The sequence below is a fragment of the Phalacrocorax carbo genome, chromosome 13 (assembly GCF_963921805.1).
Source record: "Phalacrocorax carbo chromosome 13, bPhaCar2.1, whole genome shotgun sequence".
NCBI lineage: Eukaryota > Metazoa > Chordata > Aves > Suliformes > Phalacrocoracidae > Phalacrocorax > Phalacrocorax carbo.
This window is the reverse complement of record NC_087525.1, coordinates 4,261,881-4,283,633: the sequence shown is the minus strand read 5'-3', so window position 1 is coordinate 4,283,633 and position 21,753 is coordinate 4,261,881. Positions and strand designations below refer to the sequence as shown.

General features: G+C 45.1%; 2 protein-coding genes and 1 long non-coding RNA gene across 11 annotated transcripts in view; 1 reads left to right on the top strand and 2 right to left on the bottom strand.

Annotated features, from left to right (window-relative positions):
• Positions 1-4,968, bottom strand: part of P4HA1 (prolyl 4-hydroxylase subunit alpha 1) — a 36,003-nt gene extending 31,035 nt beyond the window's left edge. For 2 of the 6 annotated variants that reach the window (XM_064464595.1, XM_064464596.1), the window contains exon 1: positions 4,829-4,964. The gene's annotated coding sequence lies outside the window, so the exon portion shown is untranslated. Of the gene's footprint in view, positions 1-4,828 lie in introns of all 6 variants that reach the window. The other 4 variants (XM_064464594.1, XM_064464593.1, XM_064464592.1 and 1 more) reach the window with 4 other exon arrangements.
• Positions 4,969-6,908: 1,940 nt separating this feature from the next.
• Positions 6,909-16,550, bottom strand: LOC135315579 (uncharacterized). The gene is made up of 3 exons (XR_010375058.1): positions 16,449-16,550; positions 15,672-15,876; positions 6,909-8,783 (listed from the first exon to the last, which is right to left on the bottom strand). It is a non-coding gene; the product is annotated as an uncharacterized LOC135315579 (long non-coding RNA).
• NUDT13 (nudix hydrolase 13) lies at positions 10,341-18,706 on the top strand. Of its 4 annotated transcripts, none has more exons than XM_064464590.1 (10): positions 10,341-10,582; positions 12,067-12,178; positions 13,075-13,214; positions 13,864-13,971; positions 14,347-14,453; positions 15,359-15,484; positions 15,718-15,829; positions 16,469-16,623; positions 17,217-17,319; positions 18,041-18,706. In XM_064464590.1, the coding sequence occupies exons 2-10, from the start codon at positions 12,096-12,098 to the stop codon at positions 18,070-18,072; spliced, it is 966 nt and encodes a 321-aa protein (XP_064320660.1). In that variant the 5' UTR covers positions 10,341-10,582; positions 12,067-12,095; the 3' UTR covers positions 18,073-18,706. The 4 variants fall into 4 exon arrangements, with proteins under 4 accessions (XP_064320660.1, XP_064320658.1, XP_064320659.1 ...); XM_064464588.1 differs by adding an exon at positions 10,694-10,740 and having other exon boundaries at positions 10,343-10,582; positions 17,217-18,706; XM_064464589.1 differs by having other exon boundaries at positions 10,343-10,578; positions 17,217-18,706.
• The last annotated feature ends 3,047 nt before the right edge of the window (positions 18,707-21,753 follow it).

Sequence of the window (21,753 nt, the reverse complement as noted above, 5' to 3'; positions counted from 1 at the left end):
ATGAAAACAATGTCTCCTCTCCACCCACAGCTCTTGGTGAAAGTCTTCCACCTCACACAATAGAACCATGCCTTAAAGCTTGTTTGAGTAGCATGCATTGGAAACAGTTTTTCCTCTTCTCTAAATGCCTTTATAGCCTGCTCCCATACTGGGCTTACTCCGAACCCAGTTGCAACCCTGTTCCCTCCTCACACCTTCGTAGACACACAGCAGAGTGACCAAGTGGCAACAGTCACAATTTGCACCAAAGGATATTCTAAGTAGGTACAAAGAAAAAGTTTCTCACAGCAGCAGCAGTTAGGCACTAGAAAGCGTTGCCCAGAGAAACTGCATTTCCCATTCTTGGAAGAATTTCAAGACTAAACAGGACCAGCCCGCAGGCAGCCTAACCTAACCTCCAAGCTCACCCAACTTCAAACAGGAGGTTAGGCTCAATGATGCCCAGAGGTCACTTCCAACTTCATTTTTCTTTCCTTTCGCAGTCTCCGGATTTTCTGTCATTTGCAAGGACTCAGACTCCCGTAATAGCTTTCAGGCACTCAAGATTACTTCCCTCCCAGACAGAATTCAGAGAGCTGGAAACCGAGCCCAAGGCAGCAGCCAGCCCAGCTTTCACTGCCCTTGCAGCAGTTGCTAAGTAGCACGGCTTTCAAAACTACTGCAGAAGGATCAGCTACAGGTTCCCAAATCAAAGAAAATAAAGCTCAGTTAAGATAGATGCTGGAAATCTCTTAGACTAACAAGCTGCCAAATAAGTAGGCTTAATTTCTTCCTGTCAGTGACATGAAGTAAAACAAGATGAAAATCCTCCCTACATTATTCCTGTCAGTCTGACTCTCCTCCTCAGCCACGTCCCTCAGGCAAACACAAAGATGGCAGCTGAGCATCTCAGAGAGGAGGGAATCCGCTACCCACATACCGGAGTGGGAGTCCAGCTGACTGCTTTAACACAGGAGCTTCCCAACTTTCCGTAAGAAGTACATTTGCTAAGCTTGAAAGGAGTAAACATGGCAAAGCAGGAAAAAAAAAGGGAAAAATAGCAAAGAACAAACAAACATGAAGATACTAGTAAAACAAAGCAGCAGTTAGAGGAATGATACCACCAAGCACAGCACGATTCCCCAAACAGTAGGGATACACAACAAATGACACTTCAAATGATGAAACTTTGAGGCGTGTTTTTTTGAGGACATTTTAAAGAGTTCAGCTTTGCCCTACAAGTAGAAACAACCTGCGAGAGTCACAGGATGCATGTAGCATCCATGCAAGCAGAAGGAAAAGTGAAGGTAAGACAAACTACGGAGAGTGATACAACCTCACAACAATCAAGGTCATGCTAATTAGGGACCAAAGCATTTAACTGGAGATGCTTATTATACAAGTCTCCTCACCACCAATTCCAAGCTCCCAGGTGCTTACCAGGATCCATAAAACAAGACAGAAAATGGAAACTGAGGGTATACTTCAACATGGAATTATTCTGGAATAGCTCTAACTTCATTCCAAAACAGCTTCTTTATGTAGGTAAGAAATCAGTGACCTACTCAAAATTAAGTCTGCTGCAAGGCCAGGAGTCAAAACTATATTACTAAGATCCTCAACATTTGATTTAAAGACTTCTCACAATCCTTACTGTATCCCACTGTATGAAAAAAAAACAAACCACACACAAACAAGCCCCACACACACCCCCACAACCACCAAACCAAAACCCCACCACCAAAAAAAATCAAACTGAGCTGAGTTTAGCGTGTTAGGGGGAAGAGAATAGCACCAGAAATCATAGCCATGCACTGCACTAAACCTCTCCCATTTCAAGAAAAACGAAAGTTACAGCCTCATGACACGATGTGACGGGAAATGCTACCAAAACCATTTCACTGACATTGTTGCTCAACAGTCTCACAGGACAAACACATTAGAATCCAGTTCCCTAAGTTCTCTAGCATGTTACATTTAAAGGCTGTTTTAAAGTTAAGATCCAAGCAGCGAAAGATTTTCTACAATTGCTGCTAACAAAAGAACATGGCGTCTTTTAGGCTTCTTTTTAATGACAAAGTTGTAATAAGTAATCTTACATATATATAAGTAATGTCATAATCTACTAAGAGATGAGAACCAATTTTAGAGTCAAGTAGGTGACATGTTTTAAGTAGAATTTATTGCCAACTTGAAGACACCATTCACGCACCTGACTATAGACTAGACATGCTTGTACAGAGATTTGTACCCAAGAAACTGAAGCAAGTTTTAGCCTGGTTTCTTCCAGACTAAGACTGAATGGACACAGCCCTCTCAGAGCCCACTTGTTTTAACTTTCTAAGCCAAGACAAAGAACACTGGCAATGGAGCGGAGCACTTATCTTATTAGACACAACAAGCAGGAGGCTATCCTTCTATTTATCCTTCTGCTCAAGGATTAGCAGAATATCTATAGAGATATACAGAGTGTTTTCAGATATTAAGAGTGATTATAAAGAAAGCAGGACAATCCCAGTGATCAACAGCTTTAAAATAGTAACAGATAAGAGCTCTTTCAGGCTGAAGTTGTAGCCACACAGGTGGTTCTGCAGTAGCAGATTGCTGCTCATCTCAAGGGGAACAGCAAGTTATCACAAAAAAGCTGCCTAGAAACCCACAGAACAATGACAGCAAAGATGCTGTTTCAGCACAGACTTTCTTTACAGTTTTTCCTCAGTTAAACAGACACAATAATCAAGGTTTTTTTCAGCAAGTATATTCTTTTGGACAACTTTCTTAAAAAAGGTAGTTTCCTTATCTATATCAATCTCATCATGGAGGTAGAGTTTTCCTCCCATAAAACCTCTATCTATCCTCACTCCTTCCATAGTGTTATTATCTATCCTTTATGTTTTTCAAGCTGCACTGAGTATATTCTAATCTATGTGCATGCCTCAAAATCAGAGCTTTAAAGGCTAGACTTTAAAACAACTCATTACACAACAATGATTAGATCTCTACAGGTCAGAGAGCTGCTCTCTCTTCTGGCTCGATGTATAGCTCTTAATGCATATGCTAAGCCTGTTGTTCAAAGTTTCTGCAGCAGCTCCCATCTCCACACCACCAGCTGTGCCAGGAGATGACCAGTCCTGCACAGGACCACACAGTGACCTAGCAAAATCCATATCAGCTCTTTTCTACTGGGAGGCAATGTAGAGATTTTCCCCATCATACCCTCATTTCTGGTTTGTTTTATCAGATGTATCTGAAACAGATCAGAAACTGCTTAGGACAGCACTGACACTGGACAGCAGTTCATTAAATGGTGCTGCTTCCAAATGAATTAACAGCTAGAAGAGATATGCCTTCCTATGCCACAACCACTGCTTAAATAGCAACATTAACACTCTCAGCATAGCATGATTTATGCATAGTCCTGTTACTTTGAGTCCTGGGGGGAGGAAAAAAAAAAATCGGTTCTGTCAGCTCATAATTAAGCAGCAGCGGAGAGTACTCTAGGTCGAGTCAAATGCTCTATAGCACGGTTCACGATATTCAAACATATCCAACAACGAACCACAAGTAGTAATGGGTGCAGAACAGTGGGACAGAGAACATCTCTCACCCCAAAAGCAAGCCTCCGCTTCCCGAACAAACTGTTAAGTCAGTACCTTTACTTCCCATCCCTGCCAGCGTACTGTCTGCACGCTTTGCTGAGAAGTCTTTGGCAACGTAAGAAGCCGCATATACCATTTATCTACTTGTTGTAACCAATAGCTTCTTTCAATTATTAAAGCCTTGAGCACTGAATCTTTACGGACCCAAAGTAGGTGAGCACTTAAGCGCTCGAGCACCTCTGCAACCCCTCCTACTGAATTCGAGAAATAAAAAAAAAAAAGTGTGAAACCAAACACTAGGCAGTCCTTTGGCTCTGTAACCCTGAAGTATCTTTCCTCTAAGAACACCCTGCTTTTCAGGTAAACTGGAATATTTACTCTCAGCATCTCTGACATTTTTCTCTTCATTCAACACCATCCTCAAAGACCCCACGTTGGAGTTTTTCCTTCTAGCCAGGTTAGGTCCCATCAAGATCCCCACGCAAAGGTATAGCTTACAGCAAAGTTAGGTGCAAGATAGGTGCAAGTGGTTGAATCCAACCCAAAGTAGTAGAAAGCGGGTGAAATCACGATAAACCTTATTCGTCCCGAGGAAACCACTACACACACCGCCCGTGGTTACAAACACAGCCTGTGACAAGCGGCGCGGCCCCTTCGGCCCTTAAGCAAAGGAAGTTTTCACCTATCCAAGCACGAAGTCGTTTCAGTGACTGAGCGCTCTTAAAACTCTTAAAGACAGCGCAAATGTAGCTCGTTTTTATTCAGCCCCCGGCTGGCGGGACGCCGGCCGGCTCCAGTGCCCGGGAGGTAGTACAAAGCCGGGACGGGAGCTCCCTCACACCCTCAGGAGGGAAGCCGAGCCGGGCGGGAGGCTGCCGGGGGGTCTCGGCGCTGCCCCCGGCTCCGTTCGCCGGCCCGGTGCGGGGAGCGGGCCGCGGGGCCCCGTGGGCAGAGGAGCGGCACCCTTCAGCCTCCCGCCGCGAGGAAGCTCGGGCGGCCCGCCGCGGCCCTGCCCTCCCGCCCCCCTCCGGAGGCCGCCCGCTCCCGTTGCGTAAGGCGGCCGGGAGGGGCGGCGGGCCACCGGCCCCTCGCCGGGAGGGCCGGCGGCGGAGCGCTGCCACGTATCGCCCCCGCCCACGTAGCGACGGCGGCGCCCGGACCCCAACACTCCCCATCAGGGCACGCCCGGTCCTCCCTGACCCCCCAAACCCCCCCACACCCGGCGAGCGGCGGGGGCGGTCGGGCCTCACCTGAGCGGCGGCTGACGGGGCGCGGCAGGAGAGAGGGCGCGAGCGACAGCGGCGGGAGCTGCGTGACGCGCGCTCCACTCGCGAGCCTGACCCACCGCGCGGCGCCGGCCCCGCCGAGCCTTTTATAGGCGCCCAGGCCACGCCCCGCCACCCCGCCCCGCGCGAGGAGAGGCGGGGCGGGAGGCGCGCGCTACGTGCGCCGGCTCACAGCGGCGGCCGTCCCACTGCGCATGCGTCGCCGCTGCTAGTGCTCCACGTGGGCCTCGGGGTGCCCCCGCGACCAAAAGGCGCTTTTTTTTTTGTCTTTTTTTTTTGTTTTTTTTTTAGTTAAATTTCCCAGAAAAGGGCCTAAAATGCCGGTGCCGCGGGGGTGGCTGCCTGCAGCCCGCCCGGCCCCTCGCCCCGCTGGCGCACCACTCCCGCCCCCAGCAGCACACCTCTGTTCCCCCTTGCTGGGGTGCAGAGCCCACACCCGGGCCCCCCGGTACCTCCTACCGCGGTCCCGCCAGCCCTGGCGAGGAGAGGATGGCTCCCACAGCTCCCCAGCTGATGCTTCCATATAGACATTCCAGTCAGCGTTTGCTTTTTGACCACAACAGCGTGTCGTCGCTGATTCATACTGGATACACAATTTAGTATCATCTGCCTAGGCTCACTTCTGGAGCAGGCTGGCGAGGCAGCAATCCTCTAGTTGCACAGCTGTCACTCACCGAGTCTCACATTATGTATCTCTGACGGGTGCTTTGTCTATTGATAATTTTTATTCTGAACCAACCTTGCACCTCCCACTCTCCAAATGGTCTTTCCACACCAGAAATACAGGTGTCAGCTCCAGTATTTCACAGCATACTTTCTGCTCCATTGTCCTTGCTGGTATCCAATACTTCCACTAGTCTTCTGCAAAGCCCAGGTTTCCATACCGAGAGTGTCATCAAGTGCCCTTTCTGAAGCCATCTCCCCTCTAAACTTTGCTGATCACAGAGGCCTCTTGCAAGCCAATATCAAAAGCTGTTTCTCAAAGTGTATCACTTCTCACACCCCTCTGGTGCACAAGAGCTCTCGGCTATTGCAGAAAGATATGCAGCTGCTTGGACATGTCTTGCCGTGACAGATCTACGCTGACTGTTCTTTGTTTCCTAGGAGTTCATAAATAAACTAGTTATTTGTTCATTGTAGTTCCAGAATTAAGTTAGAATCAGGGACACTCACAAGCACTTCTTCCTTTCTTTTTAGATGTGGACTTCAAATAAAGACTCCTCTCCTTACTAGCCTAGCAAGCCTGTGATCTTCCTTCTTTTAAGACAGACATTTTTGGCCACGCCTAGCTGGAAAGCTTTCCCAACAACAATTACAGAGCGCTGGCAAAGGCATAGCAGGTCCAAATCCCCTTCTAACACACATTCTTTAGCAAGGTTACTTTCAGCTGGCTTAAAACCACCTCATTCATAAGAGGCAACTGGAGATTGCAGCAGGATCCATAACTAAGATTTCTTCCCTATAGCTGAACTGTTACCTGAGCTTCAACTCCCTCAGCAATACCTTTTGAAGAGCAAACATCACAACATCAGGTGTAATGCCCCATTTTGAGGAAGACTATGAGATATGACATATCTCATACAAGAAACAAACAACAATATTAATTTAATCCTTTCTTGTCCAGATGTGGACACACATGCGTCCACGCAGCCAACTACATCGCCAGTACTGCGAGCGCTGCTGCGCCAGAGCAGGAAGAAGGCCAGTTTGTAGTGGAACTATCATCAAAAAATAAGCTTTCCTTTCCTCTCATTTTGGTTGTCTTCCAACAGAAATACAACTCCTGCAACTAGCAGGAAACACTGGAATGATATCCAAGCTTCTAGCTGAGGCATCTAGTTAAAGCCCTATTATCCAAAGAGTCCATAATATGTAGCCAGAGATTTAACAGCAGCTTCTAGAGATTTGGCAAAGCCTCATACGCTGTAGAGGCATTTCAGATTCTTTCTAGTGGGATTCACTGCTTCATCTTTTGCACTATTCAGATATTTTTAGAAAGTAAGGCAGACAGCAGAGAACAACAACATCATGTTTATTAGCATGTTTAGTAATGGGCTTGCTTGTATTGGTCAGCACGGGGCTGAAGGCAAAGAAATTTCTCCTAAAAGGAGCCCAGGATTTTGGCATCTACCAGGCCACCAAATCGAGGGTTGTTTCCTATAGCCATGGCATTGTCTTGCTCCATGAATCTGTTTCTGCCCCTTACCGGTGCTTTCTCCCAAGCTAGGTAGAAAGTATTTACTCATTTTCTCCTGCCTTCCTCAACTCTGGCACAGTCACTGATGTTCCAGCTGAATTAAGAGATTGTTTGTAAATTGCTCTGTGCTGGACTTGTGCATTATTACCTGCTGTCAAATGCTGATGGGGTTGGGCAGCTTCAAGCAGGCAATTTGTTATGTCAGCACCTTGTTAAGAAGCACTTTACTATGTCTAAGAACCAGTACAACAAGAACACTTCTTAAGAGAGAACTGCAGCAGACTAAGCACCTTTCAGACTTTCTTTAGGATTTGCAGAGCCCTGTGTGTTTTCTAGCAGATACACTGACTCCTTTGCAGCGAGCACAAGCCTCACAACATGCTTCCTTTTCTGAGCAATCCTGTAGAAGCACTCCATAGGCCCTATGCTGAAAGATATGAAAAGAAAGGTCCATCTGAAACAAGAATGAAGCACAAGAGGTCTCATAAGAACACAACCGTACTGGCTCACACCAAAGATTTCTTTTAGCCCATACTGCCTAGAATACTGTCATAGCCTTCAAACACTTTTAAGTTAGGGATGTTCTCAGTCTGATGTGGTCCATCTACATAATAAGAGTCAATGAAGATCTCTGTTAAGTATTTCTCCTCTCTGTAACTAGAATTGTTTTGCATCCACAACCTCCTTTCAGGTAGTATTAGAGAAAGTTGTATTCCTAGTCTTTGATCATGCTTGTTGTCCTCTTTAAACCTTTTCCAGGTTTTCAGTAGCCTTTTAGAGACAATAGGCCGTGACCTGCAGGCGATGTGTTAACACACAGGTGAATCATAGGCAAATCCTACTCAAGTGTCATTCAGATGTTAAAGTGTCTCCTCTATACCTGTGCAAGTGTTAGGAGCACAGAACGTAATCATCAGTATCAAATTAGACAGTTTCTGTCTTTCAGGGTCCCCACCCTGAGTATGAGAAACTGTAGCAATTCCTCACACACATAATATGTTCTACAAGCTAACTTTAGAGAAAAAACAGATTTGGTTAGTTTGCATCTAAAATTTAACGATTGGGGAAAGACTACTCATTAACTTTCCCTTTAAAGAAGTGGTTTGCCTTTCCCTGGGCTCTTGCTAAAAAAGAAAAAAATTTTTACCAAGAAGTTTCTTGTGGCTTGCCCATAAGCTTTCAATGCCAGTTTGCTGGTTTTATGTATTTAAAGCAATTAACAGTTGTTTTGCAAGGGCCAGCTGTTAGCAATTCTAATCCTTGTTTCTGCTTATTGGGGGCAGCTGGAGAGACACAAAACAGAACAAGAAAAAGCAAGAAAATGCAAGATTAGTAGTATAACCATTATTAGCCTAGAATTACATTTTCCAGTGCTTCTTTGGCTTGAAAAACTCTTTTATCAACTGATGATACCAATATGAGTATTTTACAAACCCAGATTTAAAAAGGAAAAAAAAATCTTAGCAACACAGGACCAGAGATTTGCCTATTTTGTAGTCTTGCCCATGTAAGAGGTCACAAGTATTTGTTCCCACTGCTTGTATCTTCTTCGTCTGCTCCTTCTGATGGCGCTTCTTGCATCAGGAAGGTCTCAGGGATTCACTTCCTCTGGTGGCCTGCCAAAACTCAAATTAGTAAGCTACAGGAAGCTGTCAGAGACGCATTTGTATGGCCAGACCTTCACTTCGCTCACAGGATTGAATCTCGCATGGAGCGCAGTATCTGCAGGGGACAAATAACAGTTTATAGATGCAATTCACACAACTCAGAGCCCAGCTCAACAATACTTAGAAAGAAGCAATTCAGTGCCAAAGTGACATCTGATATTTCTGCTTTTTAAATTAAATAATTATGGAAATAATGTTATTTTCAAAATTATCTCCCCTGCTTACATGCTCCAGAAATATTTAATAGGGCAATGTGCAATCACAAGCAGGTGCCTGAACCCTTGGAGAAGGCACAAGGAATCTCTCACAGACTGCATGGCTTCCCACCAGCCAGAGCAGTCACAGAAGTGACTCTAATCTTATTTTCTCTGCATATCTTCGCACAGCACAGAGGCCAGGTATACACGATTGGGGTAACCCATTATTTTTTTCAGCTGCGTATAGCAACAAGAGGCTACAGCACTGCACTGCCTTCAAAGGAGTCTTTACACTGCAGGGTAGTGCTCTGGATGTTAATCCTTCATGTGGGTAGGGGTACACTTACCAACACCTTAGTGCTTTGGGCTGAAGAAGATTGAGAGGCTGTCCCAAGATTTGAGGTCCAGAGTATCTCCCCCAACTGCTTCCCTCTTAAGCCAGCTCTTCTTGCAAGATCCATTTCTGGGGGCAGTTTAAGGTCAATAAATCCATTAGTTTGTTTTAACAGCAGGGTGGATACTTCCCTTAGAGATTATATTTCAATCCTTTATCTTATTAAGGGAAGATGTGTTTTGTCCATTAATCCAATTAGCCTAGTGGATTAATAAGATTGGGCTTGCTGTGTTTCAGGAAGCACACAAATAGCAGTCAAGCATAATTAAACCTAAACTTGTAAGTAACACTAGTAACAAGAATAGTATTTCCCTGCATATTCTATTTATTATTTTTACAAGCTATGCTCTCAAATTATGTGATGTGAATTCTCAATTAAGAATATCTCAATTCATTATCAAAAAGCAAAAGTCTGCCCTGAAAATATTTACTTTCTTATGTTTATAAAATTCTCTTTGTGCTAAATATAGGCAGATAGGTTTCAGCCCAGAATAATGTTTTCAGTACTTGAAAGGAATCTGTTTCTTCAGTTATAAAGGCATGAAAAATATTTGTCATTATTCTGACATCTGTCTAGAAAGCCCGCTTTGCCAAGTCAGGGCTATTCACTTGCAAATTCAACTGCCGTTTTGGGTGCTTGAACACTAAACAGCTCCGTCCTTTAGATATATATACAGCTCTTGGCATATTTTCCTGTTTGAGGACATACAGTCCTTAACTTTAAACAATGCTCTTATGTTACTGATATAAAAAACAGAGAAGCTTGGAGGCAAATAAAAAGAAGAAACAGAATCTAACAGGAGCAAACTCCTCTGCTAAGAACAGCTTAAATTACTGCAGTAGCACTGTTCTCTTAATAACTTCTGCTTGGCAAAATACAGCATGTGGATTTCTGACAGAATGAAGCAGGTGTGGAGAGAAGAAAAAAAGAGTTTACTCTCAGGCAGCCTCACTAACTCCAGGAGCCAGTCAAAATCTGGAGCAGAGTCAGCCATCTAGCTTTGCCACGGGCTTGAGAGCAGCCTGTGCAGAACTACATTTCCCAGCGCTCACCGTGGGGGAAGAGCGACTCAGACCCAGCAGGACAGCTGCTCTGCGGTTTGCTGTTGGAGCAGCGCTTCTAGCTGAGGCCAAGGTGGGACTCTCGCAGCTGATCCCTGCTGCTGGAGACAGTGCTCCTTCTGCGCAGAGCGCACTAAGTGGGGAAAACGAACGTGTGGGGATGCAGGCCTAGATCCACCTCCCGCCGGCTGGACAGCGTAGGTGAGATTTACCGGCAAGGCGGGGGAATTTGGGCTGGCCTCCCGAGATCAAGTTTTTACTGTCTCTGAGTTTGCAGTGATCCTAACCAAAATCTGGCATTGTGTTTCCTAGGAAGGAAGGGGTTAAACGCCTGCAGACACTGCATTTCATCGTTCCAGGTACAAGATATTCCTCTTGTCCCCAGCCGGTCACATCCCACTGCTCATTCCAGAGCAAAGTGCAGAGCTCTTTGTAAACTCCTCGGCTTAATGCTGGCTGCTGTGCTGCAGATTTTCACACGTCAGGCTACACGAGACGTGGGGGTGGAGAAGCGAGTGAGACGTAATCGTCGCACCACAAGATTGTTTCAGACACGGTCTCTGTGGCAGCCGCCATCCGTGCACATGCCTGCCCGAGCCTGTCGGCAGCCTGCCAGGTTCCCACTGCTACGGCTGAAGCCCCAGGCAGGGACGCTGATGCTCTCCCCAGCGGCTTCCACGGCAGGCTTGGCTCCCCTGTCTCCCCAGGGATTATCCTGGTGAAGACCACCCTTGGCTGAGATAGTGGGAAAGAGGGATCTGGGGCAGAGGTGTCAGAAGCTGCAAGGCAAAGCCTCCACATCGCTGGCTACAGAAAATGCCTCCTTGAAACTGCCTCTACTCAGGCACCACTCAGGCTCAGGAGCCATCGCTGACCTTTACCGACAGGAAGGACTCACAGACTCCTTGGCACTGCTTGTGTGTCTGTAAATCAAAGCAAACATAAATTCCTGCTTCCAGGGCTTCAAGTTCTATGGTTGAAAAGTGAAATATTCAAAATAATTGTTATGATGACGAATCATAGTTAATTTCTGTTTCGGATGAATGCCAGAGAGGGTAGCATTTCTGGCTATTTTCTGACATCCTGAAGCTGAGTTCAAACTGCAGTCTGTAAGTGCCTGAGCTGAAAGTGTGGTAGGATCCTTTGGCACAAAAAACATTCATAGTTGGAGATGATCCAATTCAGCTGCAACTGCTGTCTCTCAACTAACTCGGGGAATTCTCTTCCGCAGCTGATATTTTGTCTTTCATTCTCTTCTGGCATCAGTGCCTTTCCCACAGATCTACTGTGTGCTGCAATAGGATGTTCAGCTGGATCAAGGCCATTACAACTGTGTAGGAAACAAACAAGAGAGCAGCCACCTTCACTGCTCTTTTCCCCAGGGATACAGGAGTTCAGGGCAGCAACATTGAACCTAGGCTTATGGCAATTTCTGTAAGACCTTCTGTGCATGCTCGCAGATGGAAACAAACTGAGGCATCTTTAAAATTTCTTAAAAATGGCCTGAAACTGGGTTTGATGTGTGACTGGAGACTAAGACCAAAGTGATAATTTTAGAAAGCAGATGCCAGTATTCTGCAGAGTCTGCAAGAGGGAGATTTCTGGTAGCAGTGGGTTATTGCATCTTTTAAATCAAACTTAACTTTGTAGGGCTGGTGCATTGTATTCTATGCTTCTCTTTTTAGGCAGAGACAGCTCCCTGTAGGTGTTGGTTATGGCTGCAATTTATCAAGCAGTGTACAGAAGAGCTTCCTCTCTCTTCTGCAGGTTACACTCTACCTACATTAGAAAAATGAGGTAAGTTCTCATCTGATTCTTTTGTACAACGAGAAGACCCGCATTTGGCACTCTTGTGTCCGCTGCCGCTAGTGGCCCTACCTAAATCTAACCTGGGGGTTAATCTTCTAACAGTTCAGCAATAATATCGTAATGCTATGTAAGCTCTGTAACTGATAACAGTCCAAATTTCTCCACTCTCTGCACCACTGATAAGAACTGGTTCTCTCAGGCTGAAGCTCTGTTAATGAATGCCTGTGCTTGCTGTCCTAAAGGTCTCTTAAAATACAAGGCAGACTTGAAGTGATGCTGCTCACCTCTCCTTACATACTACTGCAAACAGACTGAACGAAGCACATCCTGACACCCTTTTTTCAATGACTGCCTTTACTAACTCAGGCCCTGGCCAGCTGGGCCCTATGACTTCAGCTTGGTCTTTACTCCTCATGTCAGCGTGACAGGTAGAACGTACCCTGCAGCGATGCATGCAACCCGATGGGAAGCGTATTCTACAGCTGAAGTGCTCAGTAGCCTTGCCGAATGGGACTTGGAGCCATCCAGTTGGGGGAATAAAAGGGAAGATCAAGGTTTCCTGCACCCAAATGAGCATGCCTATAAAGTAGACCTCTTGGATTAAGAGACTGTGTTACTGATCTTCTCAGATGTCCAAGACTTCAGGCTACTTGTGTGGTAGTAAGAATTGCAGTGTTTTCTGCCACATGGCACCTTTGCTAGAGGTTACACTCCTCCAAAGAGCAGACTCAGCTGTCAAAAACTCTAGAAGCATGTGGAATACAAAAAACTGTACTATCTCTCCAGCCCCCTGCTCTGTGCAAAATAACCACATCCAAATAAGCATAACACAGGTAATCTCAACATGATCTTGAATTCATTTCCCAATTCTTTTCTCACTGCAGATACTTGAATGAACTAAAGGAAGATGATAGCCTTTGTAGACAAGCCCAGACGTCAGGAACTTTCTATCTCTTTCACAATCTCTCCCCCTTCCTGCAGAAAGTGGGGAAGAAATATTTGGTACCACAGCTCAGTGCAGCAGGTAAGCAGGTGTCCAGAAAGAACCACTTCCTGGATCACACAGCAGAAATGATACTGAGATATTTGCAATAAGCAACCCCTTACACAGGGGCTGAAAAATCCATCAAGCTGTGCAGAACATCCTGCTATACGCAGCACGCTATTTGTTAACAACCAAAGACTATTTAGAGTTAAAACCTTGGCATGCAGACACAAACTCATGTTCTTCACACACATACGGTATCAACGCATACCTGATCTGTTTTGAGAGGATCAGTTTTAAACATTTGGGACTATGCCTTTTGAAGAGAAAGGGCTGGCAGGAAAACAAGCAAGGTCTAACTGATAAAGGTTATTTGGCGTAACGCAGGAGAAGTTTTCTTAGAGAGAAAGGTATTGGCTGGTGTAGGACAGAAACAGAATGGACAGCTGCTCCCCAAGCATTACAGCATTTGCATCTTTAGCTTGACATGGTCAAAACTTCCAACAGCTAGGGGGAAAGCCAGACCTTTGGTCTCCATCTGGGTGGGACCACTTGTCTGGTCCCCTCTCACATAAGCACCCTGTCTTGAGCCAAGATTTTGCGTGCCTTGAAGATCTAGAGAGGGCATCATGGTTGTATGAATTTTATTTCATCACAGCTTTTTCTTCCCCTTTCCCCTGCTGTTTAGAGATGAAAAGGATCCTGGAGAAATTCAGAGAGACTGAACAGTGGATAGAGAAGTCGGTGCTGATCAGTTGTTCAGACGAGCACGTACCACACTTTGCCTTGGATTTAGGTTGGGATGATTCCTCCTTCCATCTGTGTCAGCATCACATTTGATGCACTGAAATGAAGAAGCTGTCTAGGCAGCATCCCTAGTGCTTCCTGAGTGAACATTTACTGCTAAAGAGAGCTCAGTTGAGTCTCTGTAGGAGCTGTTATGAGCATGGTGGGTCAGAGCCACAGAACTGCACTGCTGTTCTGCGTGTGTCCGTAAAGGTGGGCTGTTGGCAGGTCACTTAACATTTGGGAATATTACCACTGAGGTGATGTCACTTCCATGGGAACTTCCAGAAATTGTGTACCGGAACAATGAAGGGCGTAAAGTTGGGATAATAAATGCAATTTATGAGATCAAAGATTTTTTTGTTGTTGTTGTTACTTTAAACAGGGGCCTTGGAGAAATCCATCATTGAGTCTGAACTCAAGGGATCATTTACTGACTTACGAAAGGCTCTCTTCGTACTGGATGAGAAAGATTCTTCTTTGCTGGCTTCGGTATTGTACAGGATTTTTTACTTTAAGAAGTTGCTATTTCTAACGTCAGCCCTTCTCCTTGTCTCCTATATTGTCTCATGATTTAATACGTATTGTGGAAGTACCTATTGTACACTTTCAGTGACCTAGGTACAAACGCACTATAAATCACAGCAGCCTTCCCAAATTTGCAATCCCAAAAGCAAGCTGCAGCAGGAAGAGAAACAGACAAGTGGCTTAAAAATGACCGCAGTAATTAGCCATTTAGCATCAACCTGCTGCATTGTCCAGTGTGAAACATACTACCTTCTCAGTCGTCACAGCAATCCCAGTTTGTCCTCACCTTAATAACTATCGGGCGCTAGTTTTCTGTAACCTTCTAGGCAAACTGAATTTCATGAATGAACTTACAGATTATCTATCAGAGCTGCTCTTTTAAAACTACTCACTTATAAGCTGTTACTCTGCAGATGTTGTATGTTTGGAAGCCCTAAGAAAAGGCCTGTGTGTGAAAATCAGCTGTACTGACCCAAAAGTAGAAATAGCTCGTGTTTCTTTTCCTGCATGTAATGTTTGTGGTGCTTGGGCTATTTTTCAAGAAGGTATTCAGGGTTGGAGACTCCTTAGAATAGCTTGTTTCCCATTACTACACCCATTATATCCCAGTAAAGAACAACTCTTCCCCACCTCCCCTGAACATGCTCAGATTTGGATGCTAAAGCAAGACACATGAAAAAATGATTGCAGAATCTGCCATTTTTCAAAGCAGTGCCTGTACTTAATTTACCTTTCTGAGGCTTCCAAACATAAGCAGAGTTTATCTGCATGTTGGGGAGAAGACAGCAAAGTATCATTCAGGGAGACTGCTCTGAATCTCTTTGCCCCAGGTATAAATGTGATGTCTGTTTCTCTCTTGCTGTTTGCAGGCCCAGTCCCTTCTCCAGTGGCACGATTCCCACCAGTACTGTAGCAAAACTGGGCAGCCGACTCAGAAGAATGTAGCTGGCAGCAAGCGTGTCTGCCATGCCAGCGGAATAACTTACTATCCGCAGGTGAGCCCCTGAAGAGCAAAGGTAAGCAGCACAGGGTGTCTGTGGCAGCAAGCCAATGCTGCTGGGTCACGTGGAGGGGAACCTATAAAAGGCAGCAGGAGTGCTTTGCATGTAGATGGGTAGTTTTTCTTTGGTGTTCATCCACTGACCCTCAACTGGCAAGGAAAAGCAACAATTTGGCACTTACTTGTTCAGTCTGAACTTCTTGCTTTGCTTTTTGATGCATTTGCTAGATGTCTCCAGTGGTTATCACCCTGGTGTCTGATGGGAGCCGGTGCCTCCTCGCACGACAGCCCTCATTTCCTCAGGGGATGTACACCGCTCTGTCAGGCTTCTGTGATGTGGGTAAGGTGGTCTCTGATCCAGCAAAGTGCAGGGTGCAAGGGCAGAACCTGCAGGGTGCGAGGGCAGAATGGGGGGACATCAATGAAATGCCTATTCACAGAGGAGGACGGACACATAGGTGATATCAGGGAAAAACATATTGGATCTAAATAGATCGGTATTCCCATTCAGACAGAATTCAAAATAGCTGTATATATCTGAAGAGAATGGGAATTATGGTGTGTATCAGTTGCTCTGGTCCCTCATGGTAAATATAAGACTTGAGTTAGAACCCCGAATACATTTTTAGTCCATTTTGTGTCTAGTGCGGTCAGGCTCAGAAGAAAAACTACAGACCTCTTGTTACAGGAGGGAAAATGGCTTAAAAAGGGAAATGATGAAGACAGGCAGCATTGTTCTGTCCACCAGCTGTATATAGACAAAGCCAAAAATGTCTCTGCTGCCTCTGTTTAAGGGAGGTGAGAAATCCTGATGAATTTAATTGAGCATCCTGCTGACAAATGTTTCCAGTCAGAGCTCCTGCATGTGCATGAGCAGTCAGGGCTGGAACACCTCAGAAATGAGTGTGCCTGTGTTTTCTTTGCCACGGTTTGCTGCCCTGAGGCCAGGCCGTCCTTACCTAACTTTGGTTGCTTCTAGGTGAAAGTGTGGAGGAGGCAGTCCGGCGAGAGGTGGCAGAAGAGGTGGGCCTGGAGGTGGACTCACTCTGGTACTCAGCTTCTCAGCATTGGCCCTTTCCCAGCAGCTGCTTAATGATAGCTTGTCACGCATTGGTGAGAGCACAGCAGGCTGAGGTGAGAAGACTTGGGTTCCCCTAAGGCATTTCACTGCCCACCTTATGTAGCAAAATCTCTTTTAGTCGACAGACTTCAGTTTGAAGAGCATCAGATCCCCTCTAGATGCAGTTTTCCATCAGCTTTCTCTACAAGTGAAGAACAAATTTCAAAATAATCATATATTCTGTTGCAAAGTGCCAGATTTTGCACAGGTCACTGTATATACACAAGCCCAGAGCCCAGCACTGCTCTATTTTCTCCTCTGACCTTTGCAGAGGAGGTACTCTCTAGTATTAATATGTATTTGCCATAGAATGTGCAGATTCTGCCATGTTAATTACTGTGCTCAGCCACTGGTACTTTGCAGGCCATGATTCCATGATGGAATAGGGCTACCCTGATTTGTGGCTTCCCCAAAGAAACCCAGACAACAAAGTACCGGTGGATAGTGATGTCCTTTCCTTTACTGGCATCAGCACTTAATTCAGGCATGGATAAAGCACTCTGGGCATTCTAGTGTAGGATCTTTGTGGATGCCAAGTACAAGCCAGGTACCGCTGCCCACATTTAAATCTGATTTAAGAAATTTGTACTCTCTCAATTCTTTCCAGATCAGTATGAACAGCCTGGAACTAGAGGAAGCCCGATGGTTTCGCCTGGAGGAAATCATAGAGGGTCTCAAGAGAGAGCCCAGATTTTCAAAGCAAGCTGATGGTATTTTATTACCCTGGTTCCCCCCCAAACAGGCTATTGCTCACCGGCTGATTTGTGAGTGGGTTAAGCAGCAAACTTCCCAGCCAGCTTAGGCATGACTTCATCGAGTCTGCAATTCTACCAGAACTGCAAAAGCTCGATACAAAAGCTTCCAGAGTTACTGAAAGCAAAGCCTGCGTACCAGTGAGGATAGCACCAGACTGAACAGCAGTCTTGCACTGAGATACATAGACCTGCAAAGGCATTTCTAAACTGATCATCCTCAGACAATTCCATGTACAGTGGATGACCTTTGAGATCCCATGACTTCCAGTAAATGTACAATAAAATTCATAGTTCCAAAGCATAAAACTTATTGTGACCAGCTGCTGGTGTTGCCCAGCAAACAACAGAACAGTGAGCTCCTGGCACCTATGTCCCATTTTCCTCAAATTTATCTATCTTGGATGGATATCAAATGCACATTTTTTCCAGGAAAAAATAAAGGGACAGTGGTTCATTTATGATTGGAAAAACTATCAAAAACCAGAAAAAAGCTACTGCCTGTATGTTCTCCCTTTCTGCTTCCCTTCTCATTCAATCTTCCAGTTTCATATAAAACATCCTATTTTCTTCGCAAATGTTAAGTGGTCTCCTACTTCATTGCGATATCTGAGCAACTGAAAATATCCCTAGAGGCACCATTTTCCCCACCAGTAAGACAGCATTACTTCCATCGCAGAGAGAAGAGAGAACAGAGCTATCTGGTGGTAGAGAGTGGAAGAGCAAAACCTACATATAAGCATATTAGAAGAACCCGGATAAAGCAAAGGTGAGAGGAACTGCTGCAAGAAAGGACTGCACTTCTGACAGAAGATAATCCTGAAAGGCACAATGCCTCTTACCCTGGGCCAAAAGTTTGTGGCTTCCCTGGAGAGCCGGTCTCATTTTATTGATGAAATTATATCACTTCTCTGGAGGGAGAGCACCAAAGAGACAGTCTGGGCAAGGAAAGCTTAGTAAAAGAGACCGCTGGAAGGATGTTTGATCTGCTGCTGATTCAGGATGACAGCCATTTCTGACTACGTGGTCAGAGTTCAAATGCCAAGACTGCAAAGCTGTCAGTACAGATACCTGAAGGGGGAACAGGAATGTGTCATTGGCTGCCACCATTAGGATTCACTGCAGGTGAAAAGACCTTTTGAGCAATGGTAAAAATCTGGAGTCATGACACCTGAGCAATAAGTAAGAAAGAAGGCTTTTTCACACCGTTGAGACATGCTTTGTTGCCTCAGGTTAATTTTACTTTAGGAGGTTGGGAGGGGATTCTTTCAGGCCATGGTGGCACGTGCAAACACGTTTCCTACCCTCACTAACTCTCAGTCAATAAAACCCATGTGTCAGAGCATATCTTTCATGTTTGTGAACTCGATCTGTGATTCATCCTGGAAAGAATGTACTCTGGTACAGCCAAGGGCATTTCTTCCTTCCTCTAGCCCAGCCAGACACACCACAGGAACCCCCACACCACTGAACTTACCTGCAACACTCCTGCATCCAGTTTCCTTTGAAACATGTCTTGCTGCCTCTTTTCATAGTAGTTCCTCCTGCTTTCTCACCATTTTAATTCCCCAGCATTTACCTCTTCCTCTCTCTTCTCTGGAATCTGCCATTTAATTTTCAGCCTTATTCCTTTCTTCCCCTTCTCTGCAGTAGAAGACATTGAAAAGTTAGATATCCGCCTGCAAGGGATTCCTGCTTCTCATTCTCCTTCCTACTTCTCCTTAATGCCTTCCCAGCTCACCCTTATGTAGTTCATTAATGTGCCCCCAGCTTGCTTCCAGTGTGCAACACCCAGCTCGATGTACTTAACACTTCTTAGTATCCACACATGATCTGTTCTCCCAGTGGCAGAAAAAGGACTAAGTGGTAAAAGCAGCAAAAAGTAGTACATAGGAGGAACAGCTGTGTGACTTCTGCAGTATCTGAGCTTTGTGTGTTTTGGTTTCGTACTTTCACAGTACATATTTGCAGTACATGTCTCGGTCAAACCAGCTATGGTGTGATCAGATTCAACATCAGAGAAAACTCACCAGTGTTTGGGAAACACTAGGTTACTCTGCTTATTAAATGGTGGTTTTTAACATCGTCATGCAGGCTATCAGTGAGCTGACTGAAAGAGAGCGAGTACTGACACTGCTCCTTCAGAACCGTCCCTTCCACATTGCTGATACAGACCTGCCTTGGTAGGGTGTCACTGTGGAGCGATGTGGGCACCACCAAGCTTTTGAGACACAGCATGCGGCAGGCTGCTCACAGGAGATGTGAACATTACTGCTGCCCCCTTGTGCAATGCTGGTGGGCCAGACGCTGCCCAGGCTGAGCCTGCTAGATAGCCACAGACTTCAGGATAACTCTCAAAATTGCAGTTCATCTCATGCTCTGACTATACCAGCTTTTTTCAGATTTCATCAGATACCACCTGTTTTCTACAAGAAGTTTAAGAGGAAAAGCAAAGCTATTTTCTAATTGGTTTGCTTCTGTGACTTGCCCTTAAAAACACAGGGTTAAATGTCTGCATGTTCCTTTTAATTATCAATTAGAAAAAAAGTCTTTTCGATTTACTCTAATACTTTTTTTTGTAGAGCAAGAATAACTCCAAAGCAGTATTCCCATCACATCTTTTAAGGTCCTCAAATTTTGAACTGCTTTAAAAAAATCCTTAATCCATACCCTTTTGACTTAGGTATGGAGCCATAATGGTGGCCTCTATTCCTGATGTTAAAAAAGCAGGAATGATTATAGGCAATATGCAGCTGTGAACAGAACAGAAAAACAAGATGAGAGAGACATTGTTCTCACTTGCATTTGCCTCAGAAATCTGGCTGAAGCCCGAGTAATATTCACTGCAGTCAAGACAGAACATGCTCCCTAAAGGCAGGTGACCTGGAAATAGAAACAGGCAATTCCTGACAGATGCTTCTTCAACATAACACAGCAGGGCTTTTCCACGTACAAGATATGAACCAGGCAAAGGGACATTGCAACATACTTCTCTCATAAACACATCCGTTAAATGAATTCTTTTTGGGGACACTTGGCTTGCATAAACCCCTGAGACTCCTCTGCTTTCAGAGAGTGCAAGGGCTTGGGACTTACGGCAAGACCTACCACTGAAAGCAGCCAGCCTGTGGCATTACAACCCAGTAGTTCGCAAGTATTACCAGTCAGCAGGACAGTGTTGAAGTCATTTTTCAGGTAATCATTTTTCAAGTTGCCATGAGCAGATCAAATCTGGCAGCTACAAAGGACAGTTGTCAGAAAAACTTGTAATTACACAAATACAATTCCTGTGCTTCAGGGTGAAGCACTGCTGAAATGAATTCAGCAGCCTCAGCCTTCAGCTCCCTTTTAAAACTTGTTCACTTTTCAACTTCGCAACAGATGGCTAGCAGCTGTGTAAGGGAAAAAAATATTGCCAGATGTCATTCATGCAACAACGCATACACCTGGGAACCACTGAGCACCACCAAACCTACTTCTGTTAAAAGAAAGAGGCCAAGTTGCCAATCTGGAAATGGTGTGTCTTGCATTTTTTTTAAGAGCCATCGAAGTGGTATTTTGTAGACAGCCAGGTGAATCAACTCAGTGATGTCCAGAATCGGCATTACATGGAGAAACCGAAGTTGGCATTGGCTGTCACAAACATGAGAGGTTGCAGAGGCAGAAACACAAAAGCCTCCCCAGCTGCCTCACAGGGAGAGCAGTATTGGCACAGGAACAGAAAATGCCGATACAATGTCCTTCCCTACTGGTCCCTGCGCTCAGCTGCATGTAACATCTTTTTATACGGCATTCTCCACAAAACTTCGCATCTAAACACAACACAGCTACAGAGAGAAAGAGCAGAAGTTAGGAGGCGAGGCAAGGAAGAGATTTTTCAGTAAGATTTGGTGACTGGAGAAAAAGGGCGATACACAGTAAGGTCATTCTAATGGCAGGAAATGCAAAGATGAGTCTATTTCTGTGAGTGGAAATATTGTAAAGAGACCCAGAAGATTTACTAGAATATTAATAGAAGCAGAAAAAGAAGAAAGATGAGGTTTGGGACAGGGACAGAAGCAAATTCACACATCACTTATTAATGTCGAAGAATCTCAAAATCGTTTAAGGACTGGAAAGCTGAAAATTCATAAATGGTAAGGTGGACACTGCAGTCAGGGTGCTAAATGAATGTGTGTCGGACTAGGACAAGAGCAGCTACACAGCTTTACCTCCGAAGCATTGTTTGTATAACAGGAACTCAGCAAAAGCAAACAGATACTGCACAAAATGCACTAACTGTGACCTGTCTGAACAACAAAAACCGTGAAAATTTTATTGGTGAAAGAAAACATGTCTACAGTCATGTGGGGCACACAGTAATGATGTGAGGGAATACAATAGTTCAAGATG